This window comes from Equus przewalskii, unplaced genomic scaffold, assembly GCF_037783145.1.
Source record: "Equus przewalskii isolate Varuska unplaced genomic scaffold, EquPr2 ChrUn-10, whole genome shotgun sequence".
NCBI lineage: Eukaryota > Metazoa > Chordata > Mammalia > Perissodactyla > Equidae > Equus > Equus przewalskii.
Window position 1 is genome coordinate 3,538,372 of NW_027228747.1, and position 26,497 is coordinate 3,564,868.

The 26,497-nt window shown below is 53.9% G+C and overlaps 2 protein-coding genes across 29 annotated transcripts in view; one reads left to right on the forward strand and one right to left on the reverse strand.

Moving 5' to 3' along the window:
- Positions 1 to 16,894, forward strand: part of PI4KB (phosphatidylinositol 4-kinase beta) — a 26,579-nt gene extending 9,685 nt beyond the window's left edge. For 7 of the 22 annotated variants that reach the window (XM_070607037.1, XM_070607032.1, XM_070607038.1 and 4 more), the window contains 9 exons: positions 6,255 to 6,482; positions 7,360 to 7,587; positions 9,719 to 9,828; positions 10,366 to 10,470; positions 10,666 to 10,789; positions 11,537 to 11,802; positions 14,363 to 14,495; positions 14,759 to 14,879; positions 16,019 to 16,894. In XM_070607037.1, the coding sequence (XP_070463138.1) occupies positions 6,255 to 6,482; positions 7,360 to 7,587; positions 9,719 to 9,828; positions 10,366 to 10,470; positions 10,666 to 10,789; positions 11,537 to 11,802; positions 14,363 to 14,495; positions 14,759 to 14,879; positions 16,019 to 16,200 (1,497 nt within the window). In that variant the 3' untranslated portion in view covers positions 16,201 to 16,894. Of the gene's footprint in view, positions 1 to 3,716; positions 3,762 to 6,254; positions 6,483 to 7,359; positions 7,588 to 9,718; positions 9,829 to 10,365; positions 10,471 to 10,665; positions 10,790 to 11,536; positions 11,803 to 14,362; positions 14,496 to 14,758; positions 14,880 to 16,018 lie in introns of all 22 variants that reach the window. The other 15 variants (XM_008515008.2, XM_008515007.2, XM_070607031.1 and 12 more) reach the window with 3 other exon arrangements.
- Positions 16,895 to 17,126: 232 nt separating this feature from the next.
- Positions 17,127 to 26,048, reverse strand: ZNF687 (zinc finger protein 687). 7 transcript variants are annotated; one of them, XM_070607025.1, is made up of 10 exons: positions 24,280 to 24,370; positions 24,106 to 24,192; positions 20,673 to 22,798; positions 20,344 to 20,522; positions 19,754 to 19,930; positions 19,499 to 19,661; positions 19,010 to 19,342; positions 18,773 to 18,885; positions 18,414 to 18,555; positions 17,127 to 18,268 (listed from the first exon to the last, which is right to left on the reverse strand). In XM_070607025.1, exons 3-10 carry the CDS (start codon positions 22,779 to 22,781, stop codon positions 17,777 to 17,779), a joined length of 3,708 nt encoding a protein of 1,235 aa, XP_070463126.1. In that variant the 5' UTR covers positions 22,782 to 22,798; positions 24,106 to 24,192; positions 24,280 to 24,370; the 3' UTR covers positions 17,127 to 17,776. The 7 variants fall into 7 exon arrangements, with proteins under 7 accessions (XP_070463126.1, XP_070463124.1, XP_070463127.1 ...); XM_070607023.1 differs by lacking the exons at positions 24,106 to 24,192; positions 24,280 to 24,370 and adding an exon at positions 25,832 to 26,048; XM_070607026.1 differs by lacking the exons at positions 24,106 to 24,192; positions 24,280 to 24,370 and adding an exon at positions 25,817 to 25,936.
- Between the last annotated feature and the right edge of the window lie 449 nt (positions 26,049 to 26,497).

A 26,497-nucleotide genomic window follows, 5' to 3' on the forward strand; every position in this document is an offset into this window, starting at 1 on the left:
TGCCTCTGTGGGACACATAACCCACCCACATTTTTGATACAATGGGACTTCTTTCAAGAAGGAGGTCAGAGTGACTAAGGAAGGGGGAAGGCAGGCAGATGGGAGACCACAGAGCCTGCTCTCTCTGGAAATTCAACATTTTGTTGTGATAATTTAATAATCATGAAGCTAAAAGAGCTAACGTTTATTGAGCACTTATGTACCAAGTGTCATGTCAAGTACTTTACATTTGAAAAGTACATTACGTGTGAAATCATCCTCGCAACCCTGAGAGACAGGTATTATTTTCCCACTGAGGAAACAGGCTTAGAGAGGTTAGACGATTTGCCCAAGGTCTCTCAACTAATGAATGTCAGACCAGGCCTCAGATCACAGCTGGTGCTCCTAGTCATTGAACTGAGCTGTCTTGGTTATTTCTTAGCATCTGCTTTCCCAGGTCCTCAGCTGTCAGAGTCCATTTGGGGAAGAATGACCTAGGCCCTGGCCCTCTAGGCTTTCACATGCATGCACAAGCAGAGCCGAGGCTGTGCTGTGAACCAGAATGGACTGTTTTCATTTCTGGTTGAGCTTACAGGGAAGCCCAGGGTCATGAAGGGAGGTTGTTGCGGAGTAAGAACAATCATCCAGATCTGGTGGACTAGGGTCATGAAGGATTTGGGAGCTCCTCCTCTGGGGGTCAAGCCTGTAGCGGAATGAGTGTGTGCGGCTGGAAGTGAATCCCTTGGTGCCTCTTGTCGGGCTTGGCTTTTCTCTGGATGTATTTTGTAGTCCTCATCTTAGGGCCAGAAAAGCTGAGGCCTTGGGGCTTTTCTTACTCTGTGCTGGTCCTTGGTCCCTCTTCCTTGCATCTAACTCCTGCCCAGGATGGGATAGGGATGACACTAAGAGGCAGGTGTTCTGTGACTCCTTAAATCCTCCAGGGTGGCTTGTCCAATTGCCGTTCTTCCCAACCTGGCTCCTTTATCTTGGGTCAGTAGATCCAGGTAAGGAAGGAGATGCCACATCCCCTGGCACTCCTAGGTTACCTGATGCTGGCAGAATGAGACACGTGAATCCACTGTGGCTCCTCAGGAAATGTGAGAGCCAGAGGAGAGAGAATAAAAATGAATATCACTAGGCATCTAAGCCTTGGAGTCTCAGCACAGAGGTCTCTCTGCCAGCCCCCGTGGCATTTTGAGGAAACATCTGTCAAGGCCTGTGTCCCCCAAATACCAAGGGATTTGGTTTTCCTTCTTCTCTTTCTCTTTCTCCCCAGTCATGCAACACTCATTCACTTGACAGATAGATATTGAGCTTGTACATTGTGCCAGAACCTTGTGCTCGAGGCAGTGAAGGATGGAGGATAAAATGCTTTTCTTTTCCCTCCAGGAATTTATAAGGTATATGGAGACCCCATTATCTAGGGAACTGTTGAGTTTGTGACTCTCGATTTTGTATCCTGAAACTTTACTGAATTTATTAGTTCTAACAGTTTTTTGGTAGTTTGTGACTCTCATGAAAAGTTGTTTCCTGCATATAAGGAGGAAGTGTACAGCTTACTAAAACAAGCACGTAATTGTCTAAGGTCTGAGCAGAGACTCTAAAAGAGAGTCTCTCGGTGAGACCTGACACTCTGCTCCCCATCTCCTGCTTTCCCTTTAGGTTCTAAGTTTAATCCTGCGCTCTTACTGCCAGTAGAGGAGCTCTGGAGGGTGAAGTGAGGCTTCAGAGAAGAGTCGCAGGGGCTGCTTGTACGGCTCTCTTTCTCCCTCGAGTCTCCCTGCAGAGCTTTCTCTGCCCAGATCTCGTAGAGGCATCTGTTTTCTTTTAATGAGGAGTCCTTTACACTCTCCCCTACAGTCAGAGGGCTCTAGCACCCAGTTCTCCCATCACCCCCACCACTCTCCCCACCTACCCAGAGCCCACCCCTTCAAAGCACTTTTTATCTGCCTAGTCAGGGAACTCTGCTCAGGCAGTTTTCCTTCCCGTTTGTAACCAAATGTAAATATTTTGACATAGAGTTGGGGCACAGGGAGCAGAGGGTGATGTGGGTACCACCCCCACTCCACACCCTGCCTCACATAATGGCACTTGTAGTAGATCAGCTTTGTCTTTTCAGGACCGTATCTTTTGTGCAGTGAAATCTGCTGCATGTCACGCTGGAAGCCCCCAGTGGGCCTTCCAGCCTGATAGGGTGTGATATCAGCTTCTTGGCCTCAGCTTTTCTCCTTGGAGCTGACTCAGTATGAGTGACTCAAGTCCATGGAGTAGGAGAGAGGAGCAGGTTATGATATACCTCCCCTCCCCCAGGGCTGTTAATGAGTCACACAGGACCCATCTGTGGGAGAATCAGCTGGAGTGTTGCTCATGGAGCCAGTATCCTGCTTGCTGTTCCTCCCCAAACTAGCTCGTGGCTAGAAATTGAACCATTGAGTCATAATAGACTCTGGCATCCTCACTGTCTCAATTCTTGCCCCCGCCTCAAAGCAGAAGAGTCATTACCTCGGGAGAGTGTTTGGCTTGGCTTCTCCCTCAAAGTGCCCCCCTCCCCAGATTCTTCAAGGAAAGACCTGACTTTAAGACCACCAGCTAGAATAGAACTTAAACCATGGAATTGAATTAAGTAGATCCTTGAAATGCTGGTCGCAGAGTAGAAGCTCAGTGAATGCTACCTTTCTATCCTGGACACTCCCAGGACTTTGTCCCTTAAGTCCCGGGCCCCTCCCCCACTGGAGGGTTGTGCATACGTATTGTCCCTTCTCCCCACCCTGGGAGACCTTGGTGGACAGAACCCAGGATGGGCCTGTGCATGAGCTGCAGCAGAGCCACTGAAGGAGAGTTTGACCTCCAGCCCTTCTCCTTTGCTCACAGACACCAGTAAGACACGAGAATGGGGTGAGGTTCAGATAGATCCCTTGGGGTGGGACTAAGACAGCTGCTACTCAGCTACTCAGCTTTCTCATATGGATTCAGCTACGATCTTGCTCCCCAACTTGTGTCAAAAAATTCTAGTTTATTGAGTGTCCTGTGAAATAGGCTCCTGGGAAAAACTGCAGAGTTTTGGTAGATAGGAGAGTTATTCATCCTTTACTCCCACCAGCATCTAGCCCAGAGGGTTCATGCTTATGGGTCTGGGTACCCCTTGTCACACAGATTCAAGGTTGGGATTAGGATTCCCCAGGTGATAATGAGGCTGATTAGAGAGGAGATATACCTAGCACTGAAACTTTAGCTCTTGTGCTTCCTCCCTCACGTTTCCAAGAAGCTGGAGGGACATGGGGTTTCCAGTATAGGGGCCATGCAACTTGTTAAATTCTGTCCCTCTCTGGTGGTTTCTACGGAGAAGGGTTTGCTTGAGAGCATGTGAGTGGGTAAAGAGAAAGCAGGGAAGCTTGACAGAGCAGAGTTACTTCCCTAAGGGACCCAGCTTAAGGGTTTTGTCCTAGAAGGAAGACCTATGCAGGCAAGAATACAAAGGAAGAAAGTGAAAAGCAGAGGCTACTGTCTCTTCAACCCTTCTGACCTCAAGGTCTGAGCTAATCTTCCAGCATCTCCTACAAGTGTCAAGAATCTGGGCAAGTGGTGCTTCTGGGTTGACTTTCTTTTATTAAAGCAGAAAGGTAGAGCTGCACAAGAGAAGCAGTTATGATCCAAGTTGGAGCTAAATTCTTTGCCTTTGTCTCTCTCTCCTCCCTCCCACCCCCTCCTTCTCCCCTTGCCCTCTGGCCCTTTCCCAGGAGCTCTCCTCCAGCACCGAGAGTATTGATAATTCATTCAGTTCCGTAAGTGGGGCCAGGCTGGGACGGGGTGGCAGGCTCCCCCCATGGCCGCATTTCCTCTCCGTCCCCAGGTCTTCTGAGTCTCCAGGCCAAGGCTGGAGTTAAAAGGTGCCTTTTCTTCCTGGGAGATCAGCTCCTCCCTCCCAGGCCTATGAGGCCCCTCAGAGCTGGAAGAGTCCCCTGCCCTTTGCTGCCAGTGCCCTGAGCCCAGGCTGAATCAGGCTCAGTTGATCCTTCTCCCAGAGACAGCTGGGATGCAGTGCGACTCAGCATCCAACTCTTGGTCCCAGCAAACAGCTGGGAGAGAGGTAGAATTTACCCCTGGGCTGGAGCCAAGAACTGCTTGGCAGAAACCCCCAGGATCCTGTTTCTCCCACCCAGAACCCTTTCCCCCATGGCTTCTGCCATCAGACCATCAAATATTTATTCAGTGTCTTCTAAATGCTAGGCCCTGTGCTGGGTGGATTTGGCCTCAAGGAAAGTTTTTTCTCCTCGCAGCCAGTTTTCTTTTTTAACTTTAACCACATTTCTTCCAGGTCTGAGTTCTTCCCTTTCCCAGCTCACTGCCCAGATTGTTTCTTAATCCTCATTCTCCTTTCTTGTTCCCTCTGGACTAACCCCGACCCTCTGGTCCCACAGAGTCTTGGACCTTGTTGCTGGGCAGAGACGTGAGAGGAAATGCTGGACCCTCTGGGAGTTTGGATGATTTTTTAACATCTTATTTTTTATTTGTCTACCCAATCAGTTTTCTCTGTTCTGTGCTGATCCCCTTTCAGTCGTGATTCCTATCTCCTCCCATGTGGCAGAACCTCTCGCTCAAGGCCTGGGGTCACATTTCCACCATGCTCACATAACTTAGGGGCTCCCAGCCAAATGCTGATTTGAGGTTGGGAAGGAATTCTGCCGTTCTAATCTGAGGTGACTATGAATTGGTTGGGGTGGAGGGTCCTTGGGACAGTGACCATTTGCCACCTGAGTGGATGGACTAGGGGATCAGAATGAATGAAGGAGTGAGTCTCAAATTTCCTCTTCCTTGCTTTCTCTATTAGGCCCCTGGGTATTTCCAGGGATCACAGAAGCCTAGTTCTGTTGTCTTCCTATCTTTGTTTATTTTCAACCCTGACACCCAAAGCATTCCTGACTGATTCAGACACCCTGTTTCATTATTTTGTGGGGCCCTCAGCCAGGCAGCCCCCTCTGGGGTAGGAGCCGAGAGATGAGCTGTTCCTTTGAACCCTGGCTCTGTTGTACATGCAGAAGTGGGCCTGGTACTGCACAGCTTTCAAAATAAGCTCTTTTTTGCAGTGTAGGGGAGTGAGGGTAGAAATTCTCAATCAGGAAACTAAGCAAGACACACAGAGAGGGAGAGAAAAGCCTGGTGAGTGGAATACTATGTCTGTAAAAGGAGGAGACACTATATCTAGCTGAGGGGAGATGGGACAGGGAGCTGGGTGGCTGTCTTGACTGAATGCCCCTATGGTAGAGGATGTAGGCTGGGAAGAGAGCCCATCTTCATGTCTAGCTGAGTCCATCTTTTTCCCACCCCTGCCTTACTCCCCAGACTGACTTTGCCCTTTCTGGGAATGCCTGAAGTACCCAGCGAGAGGAGCCAGGCTCACAGCAGGGAGCTAATATGGGGAGCCCAGTCCCTGAGAGGTAGGGGAAGAGGATCCAAGGAGGAATCCCTGAAAGAGACAGGCCTTCAGGGCTATCTTCAAGGGCTGAAAGGAACTGTTGCTTTCTCCACCCACCTGCCCACACCTGCCTCCCTCCATCAGCTTTTTCTTTCCCCATTGATTTTTCCCTCATTAATGCCAAGTCTGCTCATCCTCTTCTCATCCCCTGCATGTGCATTGACCCCTTCCTTGTAAGAGATCATCAGGTGGACAGGGGGATGCCATGGAAAGGAGCAAAACTCATTTGGATAGAGTAGGTCCTCCTCCTTTGAAAGGGGAGGTATTGGCTCAGAGCACCCCTCCCTAGCAGAGACCCAGCCGAGGATCCAGGCAGAGCCTCTGGGCAGAAACCCAGCTGAGGATCCAGGCAGAGCCTCTGGGCAGAGACCCAGCCGAGGATCCAGGTAGAGAGAGGGACATGAGATGAGTGAAGCACTTCAGGTGTAAACAGCTCATCTCTCTGGTGCCCTGGCTAACCTCTCTGGATGTTGTCCACCTGCCCATCTTGAAGCCTTGGGACAGTTCCTGAGGAGCTCTGGTCCGAGATAAGTGGGTTGCTTCCCGGTGACTTGGATTCACACTCCCCTTACCCCCAAGAAACAGCCTGAGGAGAAGGAATGAGCTTGCTCTTCTACCTGCTCCCAATTCAAGTTGACAGGAGTGGGGTGGGGTCTCCTACTAGGGCGAAAAGGTAGCTCTTTCCCTGGAGTTCTCCAGACACTGAGATCCCTGGCCTTTGTGGCCAGGAGTGACTGAGTGGGTGGGCCACTTTTTTCTATGATTTCTTCACCATCTTTTACTTCACCCCAACTCCCTGTAGCCCGTCAGACTAGCTCCTGAGCGAGAATTCATCAAGTCCCTGATGGCGATTGGCAAGCGGCTGGCGACGCTCCCCACCAAAGAGCAGAAAACACAGCGGCTGATCTCAGAGCTCTCCCTGCTCAACCATAAGCTCCCTGCCCGAGTCTGGCTGCCTACTGCCGGCTTTGACCACCACGTGGTCCGCGTGCCCCACACCCAAGCTGTTGTCCTCAACTCCAAGGACAAGGTGGGTGGACTCTGGCCCAAACCCTGCTTTTCACCTGACTCCGCTCCCATGGTTGTCCGGGGTCTGCGTATATGCCCAGGGTGCCCCACCAACATCCTAGACTCCTGCATAGTTCATGTGCGTGTGTCAGCCTTGACTTTACCTCAGTGCTGCTGTGATTCTAGGGCCCTCTTGTCCCCCATCTTGGGCTTTGTTTTTCTGGACCAAAGAGCCTGGTTGTTTCAGCTCGCCTCTTGCCATATCCCAGGAGAGAGTTGCTCTCCACCCGTCCTTACAGTGCTTTTGGTAGCTCTTCTCCAGCCCTCCTCTAACGCTTAGGCTTTCCAGGTACAGCAGCAATGAGAGGAGAGAAATCTTTTGTTTCTAAGACCTCTTCTGATCAGAGTGGGTGGGGAGAAGGAGAGAAGGCTGCCTGATTCACACTGGAGAGAATTAGCTGAATTTGTCTCCTGGTTGGAATGAGTACTAATGGTTCAGATTTTTCTTTCAAAAGAAGAACGGAAGATTAGAACCCTGCTTGGAACAGTGCCCAGCTTTTTCCCAGTCTTTCTGTCTGTCTTTAGGATAAGCCCCCAGAGGCCTCTAGGCCTCTGATGGGTTGTAATTGATAGTTTAGAATGCTTTTGCCCAAGTGCATCATCTATACATTTTGAAGCTCAGTGAAACATCTTGAAACCTTATACATTCTCTTACCCAAATTCTTTATATAGGTGTTCATAGGATAAGTTCCTGCCCTAAATATGATGTTCATAGTGTCAGAGGACTGATAGATGAGGGTTGGAGCTAGGAGTGGGCAGCAGGAAGAACTATGTTAACAGAGATGAGATTTGGGGAAGAGAGGTGGAAGTTACAGATACTGTTCTCACTGTTCCCCCAGGCTCCCTATCTGATCTATGTGGAAGTCCTTGAATGTGAAAACTTCGACACCACCAACGTCCCCGCCCGGATCCCCGAGAACCGAATTCGGAGCACGCGGTCTGTAGAGAACCTGCCTGAATGCGGTATCACCCACGAGCAGCGGGCAGGCAGCTTCAGCACTGTGCCCAACTATGACAACGATGATGAGGCCTGGTCGGTGGACGACATAGGCGAGCTGCAGGTGGAGGTGAGGGAGCTCCAAGGAGGTAATACTGGGGCACAGCACCTGTTCTCCTGGAGCTTTCGGTATGTTTGAGACAAGACAACACACCCTGAGGCAGGCTGAGGCAAGTGCCCAAATGAGTGGGGGGGGTAGTAAATGGATATGAGAGGGAAACGCTCTGAACAGCTCTGCTCTGGAATAGATTCAGGTAGAGCTTGTCTTCCTGTAGGAGGAATTTAGGTTGTAAAGAGGAACTTATAAGCCCAGGGAAGTGAAAGAAATTTAGTAAAAATATTTGTTGAACACCTGCCATATAAAGCTGTTTCAGGAAAGCAGAGGATATAAGTCATAGATTCATTCATTCATTCCAGAAATATTTATTGACGGTCTGCTTGGTGCCAGCCCTGACTGCTGTGTGCTTGTAAACAGCACTTAGCCCCCTGCCTACAAAGAGTTTATGACCTAATGAGAGAGAGAATAAGACCAGGTAACAGGTAGTTGTAGTATGGTGTGGTCCAGGTTGTGCTGGAGAAGATGGGGTCTTACGGGAGCACCTGAGGTTAGGCATAGTACTTGCTCTAGATTTGGGGTTGGACACACCCCAAAAGATTTCTCTGAGGCAGTAATATCTCAACCAAGGCCTGAAGATGGGTTGGAAATAGCTGGATAGAGTATTCCAGGCAGAGGGAATAGCATGTGCAAAGACTGGAAGATGAGGGAACTTGGCGCATTTTAGGAACTGAAAGAAATTTTGTATGGCTGTCGTGTGTAGGTGTGAGATAAGAAGTGATGAAGGAGGCTAGAGAGGCCAGCATGGGCCAGACTGTAGGAAGGACCCTATAAGCTGTGGAAAGAAACTTGAACTTTATTCTGGAGTCTAGGGCACTAGAGCAGCGTTTTATGTAGGGCTGTGACACAGCCAGATTTCACTTTATGAAAAGACAGAATCTCTGTCCCTGAGTCCAACTGGGGAGAGTGGACACAGACATTTAAGAAAAAATCTAGGGGCCGGCCCAGTGGCGGAGCAGATAAGTGCGCACGTTCTGCTTCGGTGGCCCGGGGTTTGCCGGTTCGGATCCCAGGTGTGGACTTGGCACCCCTTGGCAGGCCGTGCTGTGGTAGGCGTCCCACATATAAAGTAGAGGAAGATGGGCATGGATGTTAGCTCAGGGCCAGTCTTCCTCAGCAAAAGAGGAGTATTGGCGGCATGTTCGCTCAAAAAAAAAAGAAAAAAATCTATTTATAAGATATACAACAAGGCAGTGTGCAATAAATGACAAATGGAATTGAGAAGAAATGCTCTGGTACAAAAGAAGGAGACAAGAAGGGACTTGATACGGGCCTTCGAGTCTGGTAAAATATTTTATAGTGAGACAGAGATGGGGAGATAAGATTGAATGACTTAGATAGAAGAAATGGTCAGAGGTACCTAGTCTGGACAGGGTCTGTCCTGGACGCTAAGGGAGACCCCATCCCTAGCCTTGGGGAGTGGTCTCAGTATCAGGCTGAAAGCTCAGCTTTCTGTGATGGTTATGGCAGTGGTTGGCAAACTTGAATGCTTTGGGAGTCTTCTGGAGAACTTGCTGAAAATTTAGACTTCAGATCCCATTCCTAGTAATTCTAATCCAGATTGATGGTGAGGTATGAGAATGTGCATTTTAGCAGCATTCCAGGTAATTCTGATGCAAAATTCACACTTTGAGAAACACTGCTAGAGGGTCTATGTGAGTGCATCGGCATTTTGGAGTCCAAGTGGTCAGGATGGTGTGTAAGCAGATAAGGCTTTTTGGGGTTTTTTTGAGGAAGATTAGCCGTGAGCTAACATCTGCCAATCCTCCTCATTTTGCTGAGGAAGACTGGCCCTGAGCTAACATCCGTGCCCATCTTCCTCTACTTAATATGTGGGACGCCTGACAAGCGGTGTGTAAGTCCACACCCGGGATCCGAACCTGCAACCCTGGGCTGCCAAAGCAGAGCAGAACTTAACCGCTGCGCCACTAGGCTGGCCCCAGGGAGGGGAGGCTTTTGGGAACAGAGTTTGGAAGGGATGGATGTTCATAACATGGAGATGCCAAGCACACAGGTGATCTAAGAAGGTGGAAGAAGCGAGACCTGCACTTAGCTCTTCTGACCTGCAATCCCCTGCTCTCCCCAGCTCCCTGAAGTGCACACCAACAGCTGTGACAACATCTCCCAGTTCTCCGTGGACAGCATCACCAGCCAGGAGAGCAAGGAGCCTGTGTTCATTGCAGCAGGGGACATCCGGTATGGCCAGACCACGTTATCTCTTTGTCCCCTTCCTGTCAGCCGGGGTCTTTCCCTTTTCTCTCTCCTTGTCCTGAGGTCACCAAACTTGAGGCAGTGAAAGTGCAGGTTGAGAAATTACTGGGCTACTACAGAAGGAAATTAAATTTTAAAAGGATGCCAAAGGGATGAAAGCACCACAGGAAGGAATTAGCAGAGTTTCTCAAGAGTGCGTCTGAGGATCACATGTGTCAGAATCAAGGGAGAGGGAGAAGATCTCGTTGGAAATGCAGATACTAGAGTCACACCTGTTCTGGAGCAGAATCTTGGTAGAGGAATGGGGAAGGCCTGGTAGTCTTCATTTTAACATGCTTACAAACCACCAGCTTAGCAAAAAGGTATCAGTGGTGTGTTTCCATCCATGAGTGTCTCTCAGCCCAGGTTTCTATCTCTGTGTGCCCAGAACCAAGGAAACAGTGCAGGAAATGCTGGCATAGACAGGGACGTGAGGCTCTGGGGTAACTCCTCCAAGCAAATGATAGAGTTTCTTCCTGCTAGACGGCGCCTTTCGGAGCAGCTGGCTCACACCCCCACAGCCTTCAAACGAGACCCAGAAGACCCTTCTGCAGTTGCTCTCAAAGAGCCCTGGCAGGAGAAAGTGCGGTGAGTTGGGTGGGGGTGGTCTGTATACCCCTCTCAAAGCTCAGACGCAACTGCAGGTACTTACTCCACCACCCATGTTGTCCATCAGCCTCCCTGGCCTTCTGAGTCTTGCCTTGTGGAGAGTTTGATTTGGATTTTTGGTAGGAGCTGTGTTTCTGTTCTCACCCTTTGACAGCTTTGCTTCTCTCTTCACAGGCGGATCAGAGAGGGCTCCCCCTATGGCCATCTCCCCAACTGGCGGCTCCTGTCAGTCATTGTCAAGTGTGGGGATGACCTTCGGCAGGAGCTGCTGGCCTTCCAGGTGTTGAAGCAACTGCAGGTAAGAGAAGGGAGGGAGAAAGAAGGGGACCTCAGCCCAGCTCCAGCCCACCTGAGGTGACCACACAGGTTGTTCTGCAGGGAGCTCTGCTGGGGACCAGCTTCTTGCCCAGGTCTCAATCGAAGGTAGATTAAACTAAAGCTGGTCTCCTTTCCAGGAGGTACAGCACAGGAACAGCTCCACATTGACCTCTTGTGGCCCTTCTGTGAACTGCACCTGTTCTGATACTGAACTTGGGGGTGCTGGGGTTTGTCCTTTAGATCAAAACTCCCTTCTGATCTGCGGCAAGTGGGTTGCAGTGTGCTGAGACGTCTGTCCCCTGAGCCCCTAGGTTGGTCACCTGCAAGCAGCTTCACTTGTTTAATCCAGTTCTTTTTATAAATATTTTCATTTTCTAGAGAAGCTTCCTTTTCAGTCTTTTTCCCTATTCTTTGAACTTGGATTAATAGCTCCCACTCTCCCTGCTTGCGAGGTGACAGTGTGATTTCCTGTTCTTGCCTTTTTTGGACTTCTGTCTATAAGATGCCTTTTCCCACACACCTCTGAGTATGGTTTTCTTTTAGGCCCTGGAATTCCTTTCAAAACTTCCTGCCCCTCAGTGGGATCAGTGGGTTTCACTCACTTGGTGGCATAGAATCCAAGGCTACCAAGGAGGACACTGTCCAAAGTTGAAGGCAGAGGGATTTTAGCCTCTGCCCGCAGTCTAGAGAAAGATGATAGTCCCAGTGCCTCTGTGTCTCCTTACAGTCCATTTGGGAACAGGAGCGAGTACCCCTCTGGATCAAGCCATACAAGATTCTTGTGATTTCGGCTGACAGTGGCATGATTGAACCAGTGGTCAACGCTGTGTCCATCCACCAGGTGAAGAAACAGTCACAGCTCTCCTTGCTCGATTACTTCCTACAGGAGCATGGCAGTTACACCACTGAGGCATTCCTCAGTGCCCAGCGCAATTTTGTGCAAAGTTGCGCTGGCTACTGCTTGGTCTGCTACCTGCTGCAAGTCAAGGACAGGTAGGTAAATTCCTGCCCCTCATCTTGATCTTTTCTCCAGGGTTCCCTCTGTATCTTCATGTGTAGTTCTCATTTAATCACCACCTTCCATTGCCGAGATGTAAGGATAAAACAGACAGAATGCTTTAAGCAGAGACAGATGTGTTCACATGTCATTAAGCCAAGGAGGCAGACTGACAAGTACTAGGTAAAGGGGCAGAGAAGTAAAGGATTTATGAGAGGAGCAAGCCTTTGAGGGAGCAGGGTCTTAAAGGACAAAGGAGAATAAGGACAGAGAAAGTTGTGGGAGAAGGGTGCTCCAGGCAGAGGAGACAACTCGATGTGATTACAACTTGGGCTGCACTACATGGCAGGAGAATAATAGGCGGTGACCTCAGACAGGTAAGTTGAGGCCCAGTTAGAAGGGCCTTCATTATGAGGCTGAGGAGTTTTATTTTGCAGGCAGAGGAATGACATGATCCAGTCTATGTTTAGTGAATGCAGCCTGTGGCACTGTGGGTGAGGTTGGATGTTATTGGACCTTTAGCAACAAAGCAAGAGGTGCTGAGGCCTGGCCTGAGGGTAGTGGTAGTTACTAGAGCAGAAAGGAGAAGATGGAGAAGAGAGACATGGGAGAGAGAAAGTTGAAACTCCTAGTCTTGAACTGTCCTTCTTATTCCAACAACGCTTTCCAGAACTTTTAAGTATCTGTTGTTTTGTCCAGAGCTGTCATTTCTTCTACTATCACATGACCTTTATGAGGCCCAACTTCACATATAGGTGAACAACATATCGTACAAAGATAATTACACCACTGAGGCCCTGCGTTCCAAGACTGTCTCCACACTGTCTCCTGTGAGTTGCACCTCTCACTGGGCATAGGGCAGCTGCCCTGGGAAGGAAGTGGCCTCTGCTTCCAGGGCTCCCAGTGACATGGCGACACATTAAGATCGAGCTAACAGAGCAGTTTATCAGAAATCTAGTATCTGTTAAGTCCCTGCTATGGCCTGACATTCTTATATTGAAACGAGATGGAAACCCTGTCAGACACGTAATGGAGTTTGGCGTTATTTCCCTTCTTCATGAGGGAAATAAGGGTTAGGGAGCTTTCAGAACCTGTGCTCATTCCACGCTGCCAGCCCTACAAGTGAACCCAGGGGAGTCTCTGCATTTGAGGGCTGAAGGGAAATGTAATTATTAATAAGAAATTTGGTTACAAGCTTTAGACTGTCCCTGAAGAGTCAGGATTTTGAACCCAGGGCCCAGAGAGCATAGAACTGGGCCCCAGGGTGGAGTGGATGGGTGGCAGAAAGGCAGGTGCTAAGCAGGCCTCTGGGCTTTCCTTTAGGAACCTGATGTGTTTGGAAGATTAGAGTCCATCCTTTAAAAGGGGTGGCGGGGAGGGGCAGGCAGCTGAAAAACCCTTCATAATAACTCAAAAAAGAATAGATGTAGTCAAACCATCAGTGGAATCAGCCCCTAGAAAGAAGTGGCAACAGTGCATGGGCTCCAACCTGGAAGCAGGTTGAAGCCTCTTTAACTGCTTCAGAGCGAGGCCCCACCAGCTTTGCAGCTGGAACTAATTCTAACAGTTAAGAAAACAAGGACACTGCCCCTCACTATCTTTGGAACTTTGGGTGAGTCATCACTTCTCCTCTTAGGGCCTGTTTCCTCACCTGTAAAAGGAGAGGTTGGACTAGGACATCTCCTAGAATCTTTCTGTCTCACAAGGTCGAGCCTCTGTTGCTATATTTGTAATGCCCTCCTGGAGTGGGAAGGACTCAGGTGGGACTCAGTTCTCTCTGTCCCCCGTTTTGGCCAGTCAGACCAACCCCAGAGAAGGTGGCCCTCAGAGCATGAGCTCTTAGCCTAACAAAGCCTCTGTTGACGCTGAGGAGGTCGGTTATGCTGAATGGGCCAGGCCTTACATGCTTAGCATGTTAATTGTTCCCCCTTCTACTGGCCTTTCATGTGGGAATCACAAAGACCTGGGATTTATCTCCCTTTAGCTCTTCTTCCTGCCACCAGCCTGCAGTAATTCCTTCCTGAGATAGTTAAAACTTACCCCTCAAAGCCCCCACACTATTTTACATTAAACTCCGCTCAGCCTGCTGCTCCCTTCTGGTGGGGCTTCTGATCTGCGGTAGGCTGATAGGAATTACAAATAAAACACAGGTAAATATGTTCTGACTTGCAGCCTCCCACTGAGCCAGGCGCTTAGCCTCCGTGACAGCTGGCTGAGCTGCAGAGGTCTTCTTTCTTTGCTTCTGGGTTCTCTACTAGATTGGGATGTTTTGAGGGCTACAAGTATGATTTTGGGAAATTGAGAGGAAAACTCTCTTATTAAGTTGCTAATAATAGCAATTTCAGACCCCAGAGCCTTTGTTAGCAGTTTACTTTTCTAATTTCCTCTTTCCACTGCTAGCGTTTGGCCCTAGGAGGTTGGACCCAGAGTTATAGGCAGTAGGAAACGTGGCAGAGGACTGCCCTGCCTGGTGTCCGGTGGTCAGTGTGTTGCAGCCTGAGGCTTCCACCTCGGTCAGATTTTCTACTGCCTCCCTCTCCTCTGCCCCCTCCTCAGGCACAATGGGAACATCCTTTTGGATGCAGAAGGCCACATCATCCACATCGACTTTGGCTTCATCCTGTCCAGCTCACCCCGAAACCTGGGCTTTGAGACGTCAGCCTTTAAGCTGACCACAGAGTTTGTGGACGTGAGTCAGGAGGGAGAGGTGCCTCACTGTGTTCTTTCTCTGTCGTGGGAGGGGAGCTGATGGGTTCCTTCCAAATTAGGGATGAACAGAACAGAAATGGCAGGAAGTCAGGGTGAGGCTGGATGTCCTGGGAGGCTTCCTGCCTGATAGGAGAGTGGGGAAGTAATGGAGTTTGGCATCTTTGCCCTCCATGGAGGAAGGAGTCCTGGCTGGCTTGTGGGATGCTAAGCCCCCTTGCGCACACAACTCTTCTCCTCTTCCAGGTGATGGGCGGCCTGGATGGTGACATGTTCAACTACTACAAGATGTTGATGCTGCAGGGGCTGATCGCTGCTCGGAAACACATGGATAAAGTGGTGCAGATCGTGGAGATCATGCAGCAAGGTGAGGCTGGGGAGAGCCCAGGTGTCTGGGACTAGGGCGATGCCCATAGTGCCTTAGGATTCCCACTTATGTTGGGGCCCTGGAGCATGGAACTTCCAAAAAGTTGATTCCACTTCAAGACTGGGGGCAGGAGTTCCCAGAGGGTTTCCAGCTCTGATCCAGTACCCCATTTCTCCTTCAGGACATTCCTCCTGACACCTGACAGAGCTAGGTCCACGGAGTAGCACGGGTCAGAGGAAGCAAAAACTACCTCCTGGGTGCACTCAGGGAGAGAACAGTCCCATCTCCAGCCTCCTGGTCCCTTCGCATCTCCCCATCTCTTGTCCAACTCTGAGTTTCAGTCTCCTCCTTCCATCATTTGTCTCTTTACCAACTCCAGTGTTTCCAGCCACTACTTTCCTCCCCATTGGGCTGACTTCTGATTGCCCTGTCTCAGGCCCCTTCCCTGTCTTGGTACTCACCCCTCCTGCTCTGAGCTAAGTATTTCCTCTGTCTCTCCTCTTGTCTATTCTCACTGTGCTGTTTCCTCACTGCCTTGCCATCTACAGTCTTTGTCCAGGATCCTTCCTCTCCCAGCTCCTCTGGGCCCTTGTCCCCATCCCCCTCCTCAAGGCTGCAGTGTACACCCAGTCTGAGCTGCCAGTCTCCTCCTCCTCCCCATCCCTGCCCCTACCCCGCAGGTTGTCGCCGTTGCTCAGGAGCATCCCCGTCCGGCCCCGTGATGACGGTGGCCCAGGTCATCTGTGAGTGTCAGACGTAGCATAGGCAGAGGCCTGCAACCAGATAAGTGACCAGCTCAGCGCCCATCTCCTAGAACGTCTTCCCAGCCTTCCCTCTGGGTCCTAAGACTCTGGTCCCTCAGCCCTTACTGGGAGAGATGTGGTGGCCCTCTTCCCTTCTCTGCCCTCATGCCCTCACCTACAGGGACTTAGGAGTTTGGGATGAAGATGGGCTCAAGACAGGGCCTCCCAATTCTCCCTTCTCCACCCAGGCAGAATTGCATTCACACTGTCAGGGATCTCTCTGAGGTGGGAGGGAAGGGGCACTTCAGATACCCCTGATTCTGTATTTGCTGTGCTGTCGCCATTGCCCCTCCCTCCTTTTCATCCGTGACCCTCTGCCCTCACTGCCTCCCTCAGGTTCTCAGCTTCCTTGCTTCCATGGCTCCAGCACCATCCGCAACCTCAAAGAGAGGTTTCACATGAGCATGACTGAGGAGCAGCTCCAGCTGCTGGTGGAGCAGATGGTGGACGGCAGCATGCGGTCTATCACCACCAAACTCTATGATGGCTTCCAGTACCTCACCAACGGCATCATGTGACATGACACCCTCCTTCTCAGGCCCTGGAGTGGTGGGGGGTCCTTGTCAGAGAAACTCCAAACCAGGAAACCCCACCCACCCAACCATCCACCCAAGGGAAGTGGAAGGCAAGAAATACAAAGGATCATGTGGTAACTGTGGAGCTTGCTGGGGGGTTGGGAGAGCCAGCCATGGGGTCCAGACTTGCTGGGGCTTCCCTGCACTCCCTGCCCAGTTGTGTCAGTATTACCACCTGACAGACTCCAGGACTCACTGCCCTCCAGAGAACAGGTGATAAACGTGAGGGACACTGGGGCCTTTGTTCTCCTCGCCAGGGTCTGAGAGGGTCTTTCCACAGCCCATCCTCTTAATCTGTTCTGGGTCCCAGGAAGGGGGGAAGAGTAGTTTCTTGGTACTTAGGACTTGATCCTGTGGTTGGCCTTTGGCCATGCTGCTGCCTGTCTCTGTCCCTTCCCAGGGACTGACCCATAGCCCAAGTTCCCCTTGGTAGGTGGGCTCTGGCATAGGGTCCCACACTTGCTGAGGTTCCCCATCACAGGGGCGAGGAAGGGAATTAGCACAGCCCCTCCAGGATATGAGGGTACTGGCCTAGCCACAGGGAATTCCTTGCCCTGATCCCTTCCCCACACCCAGGGAAATAGCTCTCAACTTTTTATTCTTAATTTTTGTTTGAAATAAAGTCCTTAGTTAGCCATCTGTGTCATTTCTGAGTTGTATTTTTGTGGGGGGGGGTGGGTGAGGAGTGAACAGATGCCTCAGTGTCCAGGACACAAGAGACACCACACAGAACCAGGTGAAGCCTGCTTTCTCGCTGCCTGTCTCTGTCAGTGCCATCTTTTCCCTGAGACGGGCCTCCCCAGTTTTGACTCTCACCCCATCCCTGTCAAGTCCACATTGTCCAAGTCACATAAAAAGAGGAGCCTGAATGGGGATTAAACCACGAGCAGTTTTAATGGTCTGGTTTTTTTCCCTCCCGTTTCCCCCACTGTTGTTAGTATTATTATTACTACAAGAATAAAGGATTCCTGAGAGCCTGTCTCCTCCTCTCCTCGGGCCCCCCTTGACAGGACTCGTCCCCAGCAACCCCCCCCCACGGATTCCTGGGGAAAAAAAAAGACAAGTGAAAGGCACTGCAGGGGTTGGGGGCTTGAGTGCCAGGGTGGGGTGTGGGGGGGTGCAAGGGCAGGGCCAGGCTCACAGTCTGTGCCTGCAGGGGTTGAGGAGAGTGTCCCTCACTGCCCCAGCAGGGGCCCTCCTGGGCCTGTCTAGCAGGCCTAAGAAAGTCCCATCCTCCCACCCCCAGTCCCACACGAGGGTCTGCAGCAGGAGAAGAATTAGTGTTGGGCTCAGAAAGGAGGAATGGAGGGCCCACTCTACTAGGACCCAAGGAGCAAACCCAAAGGGGGGACTGCAAATAACTATAATCCTCAAAAGCTTTTCGTCTTCAGGGGTTAGGAGGAGAGGAGTTGAACAAAATGTGAATTACAATGAAACTCCCCAGTCCAGGGACCAGGCAGCAGCAGTGACCCAGGCTTCCGGGGAAGAGGGAGGGGTCAGGTCAGTCCAGGCCTGGGGCCTAGTTGTCTCCACTGCCCCCCTGCCGAGCCCTGATGAACGCCATGCCATGTGTGCGGAAATGGGTCTTGAGGTTGAGAGGGCTGTCACAGCTCTTGCCGCAGACCTTACAGGTCAGTGGGCCTCCAGAAGCAGGCAGGGGTGAATCTCCACCCTCTGGATCAGACCTTGAGGGAGGCGGGGGCTCTTCCTCCCCATCCCCCTGGCGTAGGGTACTGGCATTACCCACACCCCGTTTCTTCTTGTGGCTGATGAAACGATGCCGGCTCAGGGAGCCAGGGGAGGCAAAGCACAAGCCACAGTCGAGGCACTGCTGGGCACCGCCATCCACCCTCAGCCCCACCACGAGGCTCTGCTCCGCTGAGCCACTGCTCCGGTAGCGCAGGGGAACTCCCAACCCAGGTCCGCCCCTGGGGGACTTGGCTGGAGGTGTTGTACTGTCAGGCTCCTCACTGCAAGAGTCAGAGGACTGGCGGCGTTTCCGTCCTGGCCCCTGGAGAAGAGAGTGAAGAAACTGGGCCTCACCATCACCCCCCACTGTCCCTGGCATCCCCTCCTAGCTTCCTGAGTCCAGGGTCTATAACCCTGCAGGTTCCCACTCCCACGGCCCTAACACAGTAGGCTGGGCCTCTGCCTACCTGGGCTCTGGCACCGGGGCCCCGAGCCAGGGCATTCCCCCGGCCAGGGGACTGGGCCCCGAGCGGCAAGCCGTGCCGAACCTGGACGTGTTTCTCCAGGATCAGGCGGCTGCTGAAGGTGCGTTTTCCCTCTGTGCAATACCTAGAGGGGGAGAGTGGGCGGGATGGGCGCCAGGGGCACAGCCCAAAGACCAAGGCCCATGGCTCGAGAGGAGGGGGGTGACCAGAGCAGCTGGAGGCCTCAACCTTCAGTCCACTCAGACAAGAGGCGGGTGGGATGGTATTCTGGGGGACCAGAGAAGGGGCAGGGGGTCACCTGCTGGGCAGAAAGAGGAAGGGGGTGAGGGGAAAAGGGTTACCTGCATGGGTAAACTCGCTTGATACCCTCGTGATTGACCCTGACGTGGCGCCTCAGGCTGGGGGCGGAGCAGAAGGAACGCTCACACAGGCGACAGGGAAACTTTTTCACTGACTAGGAGAGCAGGAGGTGGGCAATCTCAGAGCCAGGCTCCAGGACCCCAACCCCACTACCTCACAGGTCAATCCCAGTGCTGCACCCCCAGCCTCCCTTGCTCCCCCCGGGGGGGCCCACTCACCTTGCCATGTTCCTTCTTCATGTGAGCCACATACTCATCACGCTCAGGGAACCAGGAATGACAAAGGCCACAGGTCCAGCCTCCAGGGCCCCCACCCCCGCCCTTGATGCCTTTGCTCCCTAGTTCCCGCCGAGGCCGTTTGGTTGGGCGAGGGGGCTCAGGGGAGCTGGGTAGTTCTTCCTCTTCTGAGGTTGAAGAAGATTCTTCAGTAGGGGGAGCTGCTCCTCCCCGAGACACAGCCAGCTCCTCGGGCTCAGTCTTGGGGGTCAAAAGGGCACCCCCGGCCCCTTTCCCAGCAGTCTCCTCCCCCAGGCGCCCAGACTGATGGGTGTTCTGTGAGAGGGAGACAAAAGGGATGGCTGTTGTTGGGGAGGGCCTAGCTTTGCCAGAGTCCTCATTTCTCCCCTGCCCCCACTTCCTCGGGTTATGTGACCCTGGCCCCAGGTCGACAAAGCTCAGCACCCCACCTCTATCCCTTGACTCCTGTACCTTGAGATGTTCTAGCATGGTCCTTTTTTGGGCAAAAAGCAGAGGACAAGATGGGCACTTAAAGACGCTGACACGCTGGGGCAGCAAGTGCTGGTCAAAGTGTGAGGTGAGGAGGGGCTTGTGAGTGAAGACCGTGTCACACATGGCGCACTTGTAGATCATCCTGTGTGGGTGGAGAAGACAGTGCAGACACCCTGCCCCATCAAGGCCCAAACCCCCGCCCGCCCGCCCTCATGCTCTTTCCCCATGTCTCACTTGGCCTGCTGCGCGTGGAAGCTGGGATGCTGGGTGTAGAGGTGGGCGTGGGCGCTGGGCGCAGACTTGAAGGCCATGGGGCAGATGGGGCACTTGTGGAAAACCTCACAGTGTGACGTCTGGATGTGGGACTTGATGGAGTTCACACCCCCAAACACCACTGCACAGCTGGGGCACCTTTGGGGAGGAAGTGGAAGACACTGTGATGAGGTGCAGGGCATCTCCACGTCCACTCTCCCACCCGACACTCATTCTCAGGGACTGGGTGGACCCCGAGAAGTTCATCAGTGAGGGAGCACAAGCAAGGCAGAGAAAGAAGGGAGCTGCAGAGACCCAACTCCCCAATGGAGGCCTGTTGAGGCAGAGCTGGAGCTCCAGAGGTGGCCCTGCTCTCCCCGCTCTCCGTGGGGAATGATGGAAAGGCAGGTACATCTCACGCTGCATTTGCCAACACACGAAGGCTGAAAGGTTCAGCAGGAGAGAGGGGGCTCTCCCTGAGAGGCCATCTAAAAGGCTGGTGCTGGGAGCCATGAGACCATGAAGTGCAGGGGGAAAGTGTCAAGATACCCTGGGGAGGAGAGGTGAGGCACCTGTATCCTACACGGCGAGAGAAATGCAGACAAGCCTCCCGGAGATGGGTCTGAAAATTGGCTTGCAGGAAGTTGCCCCCACACTCAGGGCAGACGTGGGGAGGTCGGTTCTTATGCATGCGCTGGTGGGCACTGAAGCTGCAGCGATTGGGGAGCATCATGGGGCAGGTAGGGCACACCTGTCAAGGAGGTTGAAACAATGTAAGTCAGTGAGGAGTGGCCTGTCCCCCATTACTTCTCCTAACCAAGCCCGCAACATATTCCTAGATCTTATGCCCACTGCTTCTGGCTGTCCCCTTCCCAGGGAAGGGCTGTGAAAGGCAACTCACATTGCTAGTGGCCCCAGGGGCAGGGGGCCCAAGCTGCTGGAAGTGGGCAGCCATGCCAGCCTTGTCCCGGCACTGCTCCTTGCACTCCAGGCAGCGAAAGCACGTGTAAGCGGAGGTGGCAGGGGCAGCAGGCGGCTCGGTTGATAGCGGCAGCACAGGGGCCTCAGCAGCAACTGTAGTAATGGCGGAGGTGATGGCCCCGTCACCCTTGCCCAAGGCAGGCAAGATTGGAGGTCCGAGGGCAGGTGAGACAGCCAGCAGGGGTGTGATGTCCGGCTGCCCCACCATCTGATCCAGGGCTACAGGCCTCATGACCAGGTGCGAGCACTGCATGACGAGCCCCTTGTCCTTGTGCTCGCGGGCGTGCAGCAGCAGGCTGCACTTGTTGAAGAAGACCAGGCGGCGGGCGCAGTGGTTGCAGGTGACCTCGATGCGCATGCTCCGGCGGTCATAGTGCCGTGCCAGGCTCTTCTCCAAAGAGAAGGCATCCCCACACTCGAGGCAGCGGTAGCCTGTTGGAGGCAGGGCCAGCCCAGCCTCAGCCGGGGGACTCAGGTTTGGCCGGTAGGCAGGCAGCAGGTTCTTGCTATTGAGGATCTTGTTGAAGGCCTCCACCAGGCTGGACTGGGTCCGGGAGATCACGGTGCCACCCCCTGCACCTGGCCCGGTGGCTGGCTTGGAAGGCTGCACCATCACTACTGAGGCACCGTTCACCTTCTGCCCCCCTGTCCCCAGCCCTGCCCGCCCCTCAGCCTTGGGGAGGGCTTGGGGCACCAGGCCCAGCACATTCTTTGCCATTGTCTTAGGGCTGGTGGCAGTGCCCCCGGGCAGAACCACAGCTTTGCGGGCCACGCTGGCCGCCATCAGCATGGCAGTACTCGCATTCTGGATGGTGGCCACAGGCAGCACAGTGCCCTTTAGCCTCGTGCCATCACCTAGTTGGACGCTCACCACCTTTGGACCCTCAGGGGTCGGGGTTGCAGGAGACAGCTTCAGGAGGCTGGCCTCGGCCAGGAAGGCCCCCTCAGCCAAGGGGGCAGGGGGATCAGGGTCTGAGGGCACCCGGGTTACAGTCCTTGTGATATTCCCGCAGGACGTTTTAATGGTCTTGATCCGCACCTTGAGGGGCCTGGAGGAGCTGGAGGAGGCAGGGGAGTCATTGCTGTCCTCGTCTGCAGCCTCGGCTCCACTAGAGGGACTCTGGGGACTTCCTGGGGAAGACTTGTCCACTGGCCCCTCGTCCTCTTCTTCTTCCTTTAGGGGCTGACAGGTGGGCACTTTGGGGGAGGCAAGAGGGCTCTGGTGTGCTGGAGACTGCTTGAAGAAGGGCATCTCCGCAACCCGGGGAGGTGAGGCGCTGGCAGGCATGCCTGTGGCCTCAGGGCTACAGCCCGAGCCTAGCCGGGCTAGGCCCTGGGCATTAAGAGGGCTGCAGCTGCCCGGCTTCAAAGACCCCAGTGGAGGGGGAGAACCAGGCGGCAGCAGGGCTGGGCCATTCTCCCGGGTCAGCTCAAAAGGAGAGGGGAAAGGAGGTGGGGTCATGGCCCCTTCCCGAGGTGGGGAAGGCGCAGAGGGAGGCAGGGGATCGGGGTGTTCCCCTGGCTCAGGCCCAAAATGAGCAAAGAGGTCCAGTGGAGCTTTGCTTTCCATGGCTTTTTCTTTCCAGGTACCCCCACTAGGAGGAGCTGGGGAGTGGGGTGTTCCTGGAAGGGATGGCTCAGGGCCCCCAAAACCATTTTGCAACAGACGAGGCCCCAGAGGCCCATCCTTAGTCACCCCCCCAGCCCGGGCCCCTTCCCCTCCTGAACTCCCAGCCAGGGACTCAGACTGCTCAGGACACACAGTGTTCTTGACGATGACGCTGACTGCTGAGATATCTGGCGGTGGCAGGCCATGGTCAGAGGCCTGGGCTGGAACCTCAGAGCCATCCCCAGCAGCGGCTACTGCTGCTTCTCCAGATTCGCCCCCTACACTGGGTTCTGGCTTCCCTGAACCTCCTGGCCCCTCATTTTCTTCTGGCCCCGAGTGGATGGCTTCATTCGCATCAATGTCGGGGATGTCAAAGGCAGCAAGAAGGTCGTCAAAATCAGGGGTCTTCATGTCCCCCATGGTGGCAGGTCCCAGACCTGATGAAAACAGGAAAAAGAGGGAGAAACTGAGACCTCTCGACCTCCTGCCTCAGGATCTCCAGATCTACCCCCTCTCAGAACCCACGTGCACTCTGACTTGGGTACACCTCTACCATACTAGAAATTACCTAGAGAGCTGTTGCTTGGTTTGCCAAACCGTAAAATTGAAAGGGAGGTACTGTGCACTCTCCAGGGAAGACATCAAGATCCAGAGAAAGAGGACGAAGAGAGATTGCTCAGAAATACAGATAAGAGAGAAGAGTAATAGAGACCGAGGGAGTTGAGTGAGCATCTTGGTTGAAACCACCTCAGCCCCTCCTGTGCCCAACACAGAATCAATCAATACTACTAAAAGGAGGAGGATGTACACAATGGTCAGGTCTAAGGGCTCATTCATGGCAGCATGAGATCCATTCATATACTTCACGGATCTTCTAGGGGTCCACAGAGATCTGAAAAGCCATGTGTACAAAGGGGCAGTGACTCAAGCCAAGATGTAAGAAATGATTCTAATTCCAGCTTTATCAATGGCCTGCTGTATAAGCAAGTTACTCCACTGCCTTACTTCTCTTGTTTCAAAGAAGGGGTAGGTAATCCATATATCATAGGGTTATTCTAAGCATGATCTGAATTGTAAACGTGAGAATCAGAACCCAGACACGACTTATTATTACAGTTAGGACAAACAAGGACATGTCAGGTTAAGGAGGAACTGGGAAGGTGTAAGCACTGGAAAACTAGAGACAAGAGTTAGGGGTCATGTACAGTCAAGTCTGGGGCACTTGGGGTCATCACGGGCACCTGGAGATCTAGCTTAGTTAACAGGGAGAAGTGGACTCAGGGAAATTGCCCAAGAGACCAAGATGGAAAGAATAAGACACAGGAACAGAAAGAGACAAAGGGAAGAGACAGAGGGGAAAACCATGACGGCAGCCTGGGCACAAGGGCCCCAGCCCAGGCCTCTCCTGTCACAAACACCTGCTGCTCCCTCACCTCCCTTCCCCAGAGTGCCTCAGGCCTCCAGGGGCCCTCCCCCAGCCAACCCCTCCTCCTTCCCTCCCTCCCTCCCCATCTTGCTCTCTCAGGGCTAAAACTCCAGGGTACCAGCTTATCCAGCACAGCTGCCACAATAAGGAAAACCCAGGCCCCTCACCCCTGTCATTTCTGCTCTGAGCTCTTCATTCCAGTTTATCCCCCAACTCACACTCCTCACCCTTTTAATTCTCCCTTGGCAACAGGAGCCCAGGAAGTCTCGCCCAACCCCAACCTGGCCTAGTATAAAAAAAAAATCCCACAAGACTTACGTGGCACTAAACTAACAAGAAGGCCAGCCTAGAGCTTGCAGGGGACTCAGGTCTGTTCCCTACCAGCTTCTCGCTACAAGTGCTTCTCTATCTAGGAAAAAGCAACTGAAGAAGGCTCTGTCCTTACACATTCCCTGCCCAGGATGCAAGCCATTTCCCAAGGCCAGTTCTCACCTCTTTCCAGCCTTTAGCCTGTAACTGGAGATAGTCCCAGCAGGTGGCAGCTGGCATTGCTGGGACCAAGGTGGGGGTGGAGGGAGAGGGTACCAACTAGAGGAAGAAAGGGGAGTCCTCCCCTCATCCTCCCCCCACCCCTACTTAATTCTGCAGGCTCTGGGTTTAAACAAAGCCCTCCACTCCTTGCCTCTGCCTAATGGATCACTAGGGCCCTCCTCTGCCTGGCTCCCTCCAGACCTGGAGAGGCCTGAGCTACCTTCCACTCAGGCCTTCAGAAAAGTGGGCTGGCGGAGCACAGATCAGTGGGGACTATGAGAAAACATCTGCAAACTCGCCTCCCCCAAGCAACTCCCCCTTTGGCGTCCAAGTGACTTAGAGGTCATCCGATAGCCAGGAGCGGGCAGTCAACCAAGCAGCAGAGCTCAAGGCAGAAGAGGCTCCCCCCGCCGCCAGGCCCCCCCCACCCCCCCCCGCGCGCCGCCCAGGCCTTTCTGCGGCTGCTGCGCCCTGTCTCTTGGGCTCCAGCCCTCCCTTTCCCTCTGTTCTTCCCCAAGCCGAAGGAAGGGGCTGAACAGGAAGAGGGTGAACTAGCCTAAGTCGGGCGGAGGCCCCACTGCCCTTTCCCTGGCCTGGGGCCTGCTGCGCAGAGAAGGGCGAGGGGCCGGCGGCCGGGGGCGATTAGGCTGCCGCCAAGCTGGGCAGCGGGCGGAATTAAGTCCCTGCCATCTGCCGAGGGCCGGCGCGGGGAGCACGTCCGGGACTGTGGGGAGGGGGCGGGGTGTACACAGGAACAGCCAGAGGGGAAACTGAGGCGCGCGACGCTTCTCTCTCTCCCACCGGCATGCGAAGGGAAGGGCTGGCCTCGGCCAGGCCAGGCCTTCGGGGAGCTGCCGCGCAGCCCCTCCGGGCCCAGGACTACGCGGGAGCGGGGGAGGCGCGTGGAAAGAAGAGTGGGGAGGGGACGGGCTCTGCGTGACTCGAAGCGGTCCAGCCAGGGGCCGTCCCAACTCCCACCTCCTCCCTGCCCTCCCCGCGCGGCGCAGCCTCCTCCTCGCGCGGACTCCCGGGCTCTCTCGAGACTGGGGAGTGAGCAGAAGGCGCGCGGCGGCCCGGGGCGCGAGCCCGAGTCCGGCCCGGGCCCGGACGCTGACCCGCGTCCAGTCGGGGTGCAGACTCCGCTCCGGCCTGGCCCAGTTCCCCCGCCCCCACCCCCGGACACGGACACCATTTTAGGTCGCGACATCCCGCAGCCTCCAGTCCCCGGCCGCGCTTCGGACGCCTCTTGGGCTGGGGGCGCCAGGACTTGGGGACTCCGACCCTCCCTCCACGTTACCCGGCTAGGGGCTGTGCTTTCAACAGGCGGGGAGTTTCGGCCATCCGCCCCAAGGGATGGAGGCGGCGGCGGCGGCGTCGGGGCCTCCCTAGAAGCTACCCCAGGGGGGCGGCGCGGAGAAGGGGGTAGTTGACCAAGTGGGGGAGGGGCAGGGGTATTTACCCGCCCCCCCAGGGGGCGGGGCCAAGGGCGGGTATTTACCCCCGGCACGCTTACTCGTTCCGCTCCTGGTGCGGGCTGAGACCCCGCGCTCTCTCCCCTGCTCAAGCCGCTGCCGCCGCCGCCACCGCCCTCCCCGCGCCGCCGCTACTTCCTGCTTCTCTCCCGTTCAGCCTCCCCCTCCCTCAGCTCCCTCCGCGTTCCCGGTCTGAGCTGCCCGCTTTCGCACTCGCCATTGGCCAATACCCCCGTCGTTCAGGACTGCGCCCCTCCCAACCCCGCACTGGGTTGGCCTTAAGTACTGCCGCTCGCAACTAACCCCGCACAGTCTTCCCAGCCTCATTGGGCAAGGAGCCTAGTCCTTCGGAAGATGCCTCTCCCCATTGGTTGCGCCAGGGCCCACTTGCCCCATTGGGGCTTCTCTAAAACGACTGGCCTCCGCCACTGTCGTTTAGAAAGAAGCCAATCTGGTTCCCTGCTTTCCTACTGGAGGCGGTGACTATCCCAGGTGCGTCTCCGCCCCCTCACCCCCTATTGGCCGTGATCCTTGAAGCCTGCAGTGCACTTATGCAAATTTAAAGAACTCTCAGCTTCTATTTGGTGAACACTTGCAGAAGCAGCTCACCGACTCTGAGTGGACCTGGGATGGGTAGATCGGTTTGCGCTTTTTGCTCAAGCTAAACCCCAATATCAGTCATACGGTGCAAAAGTCACAGAATGGGA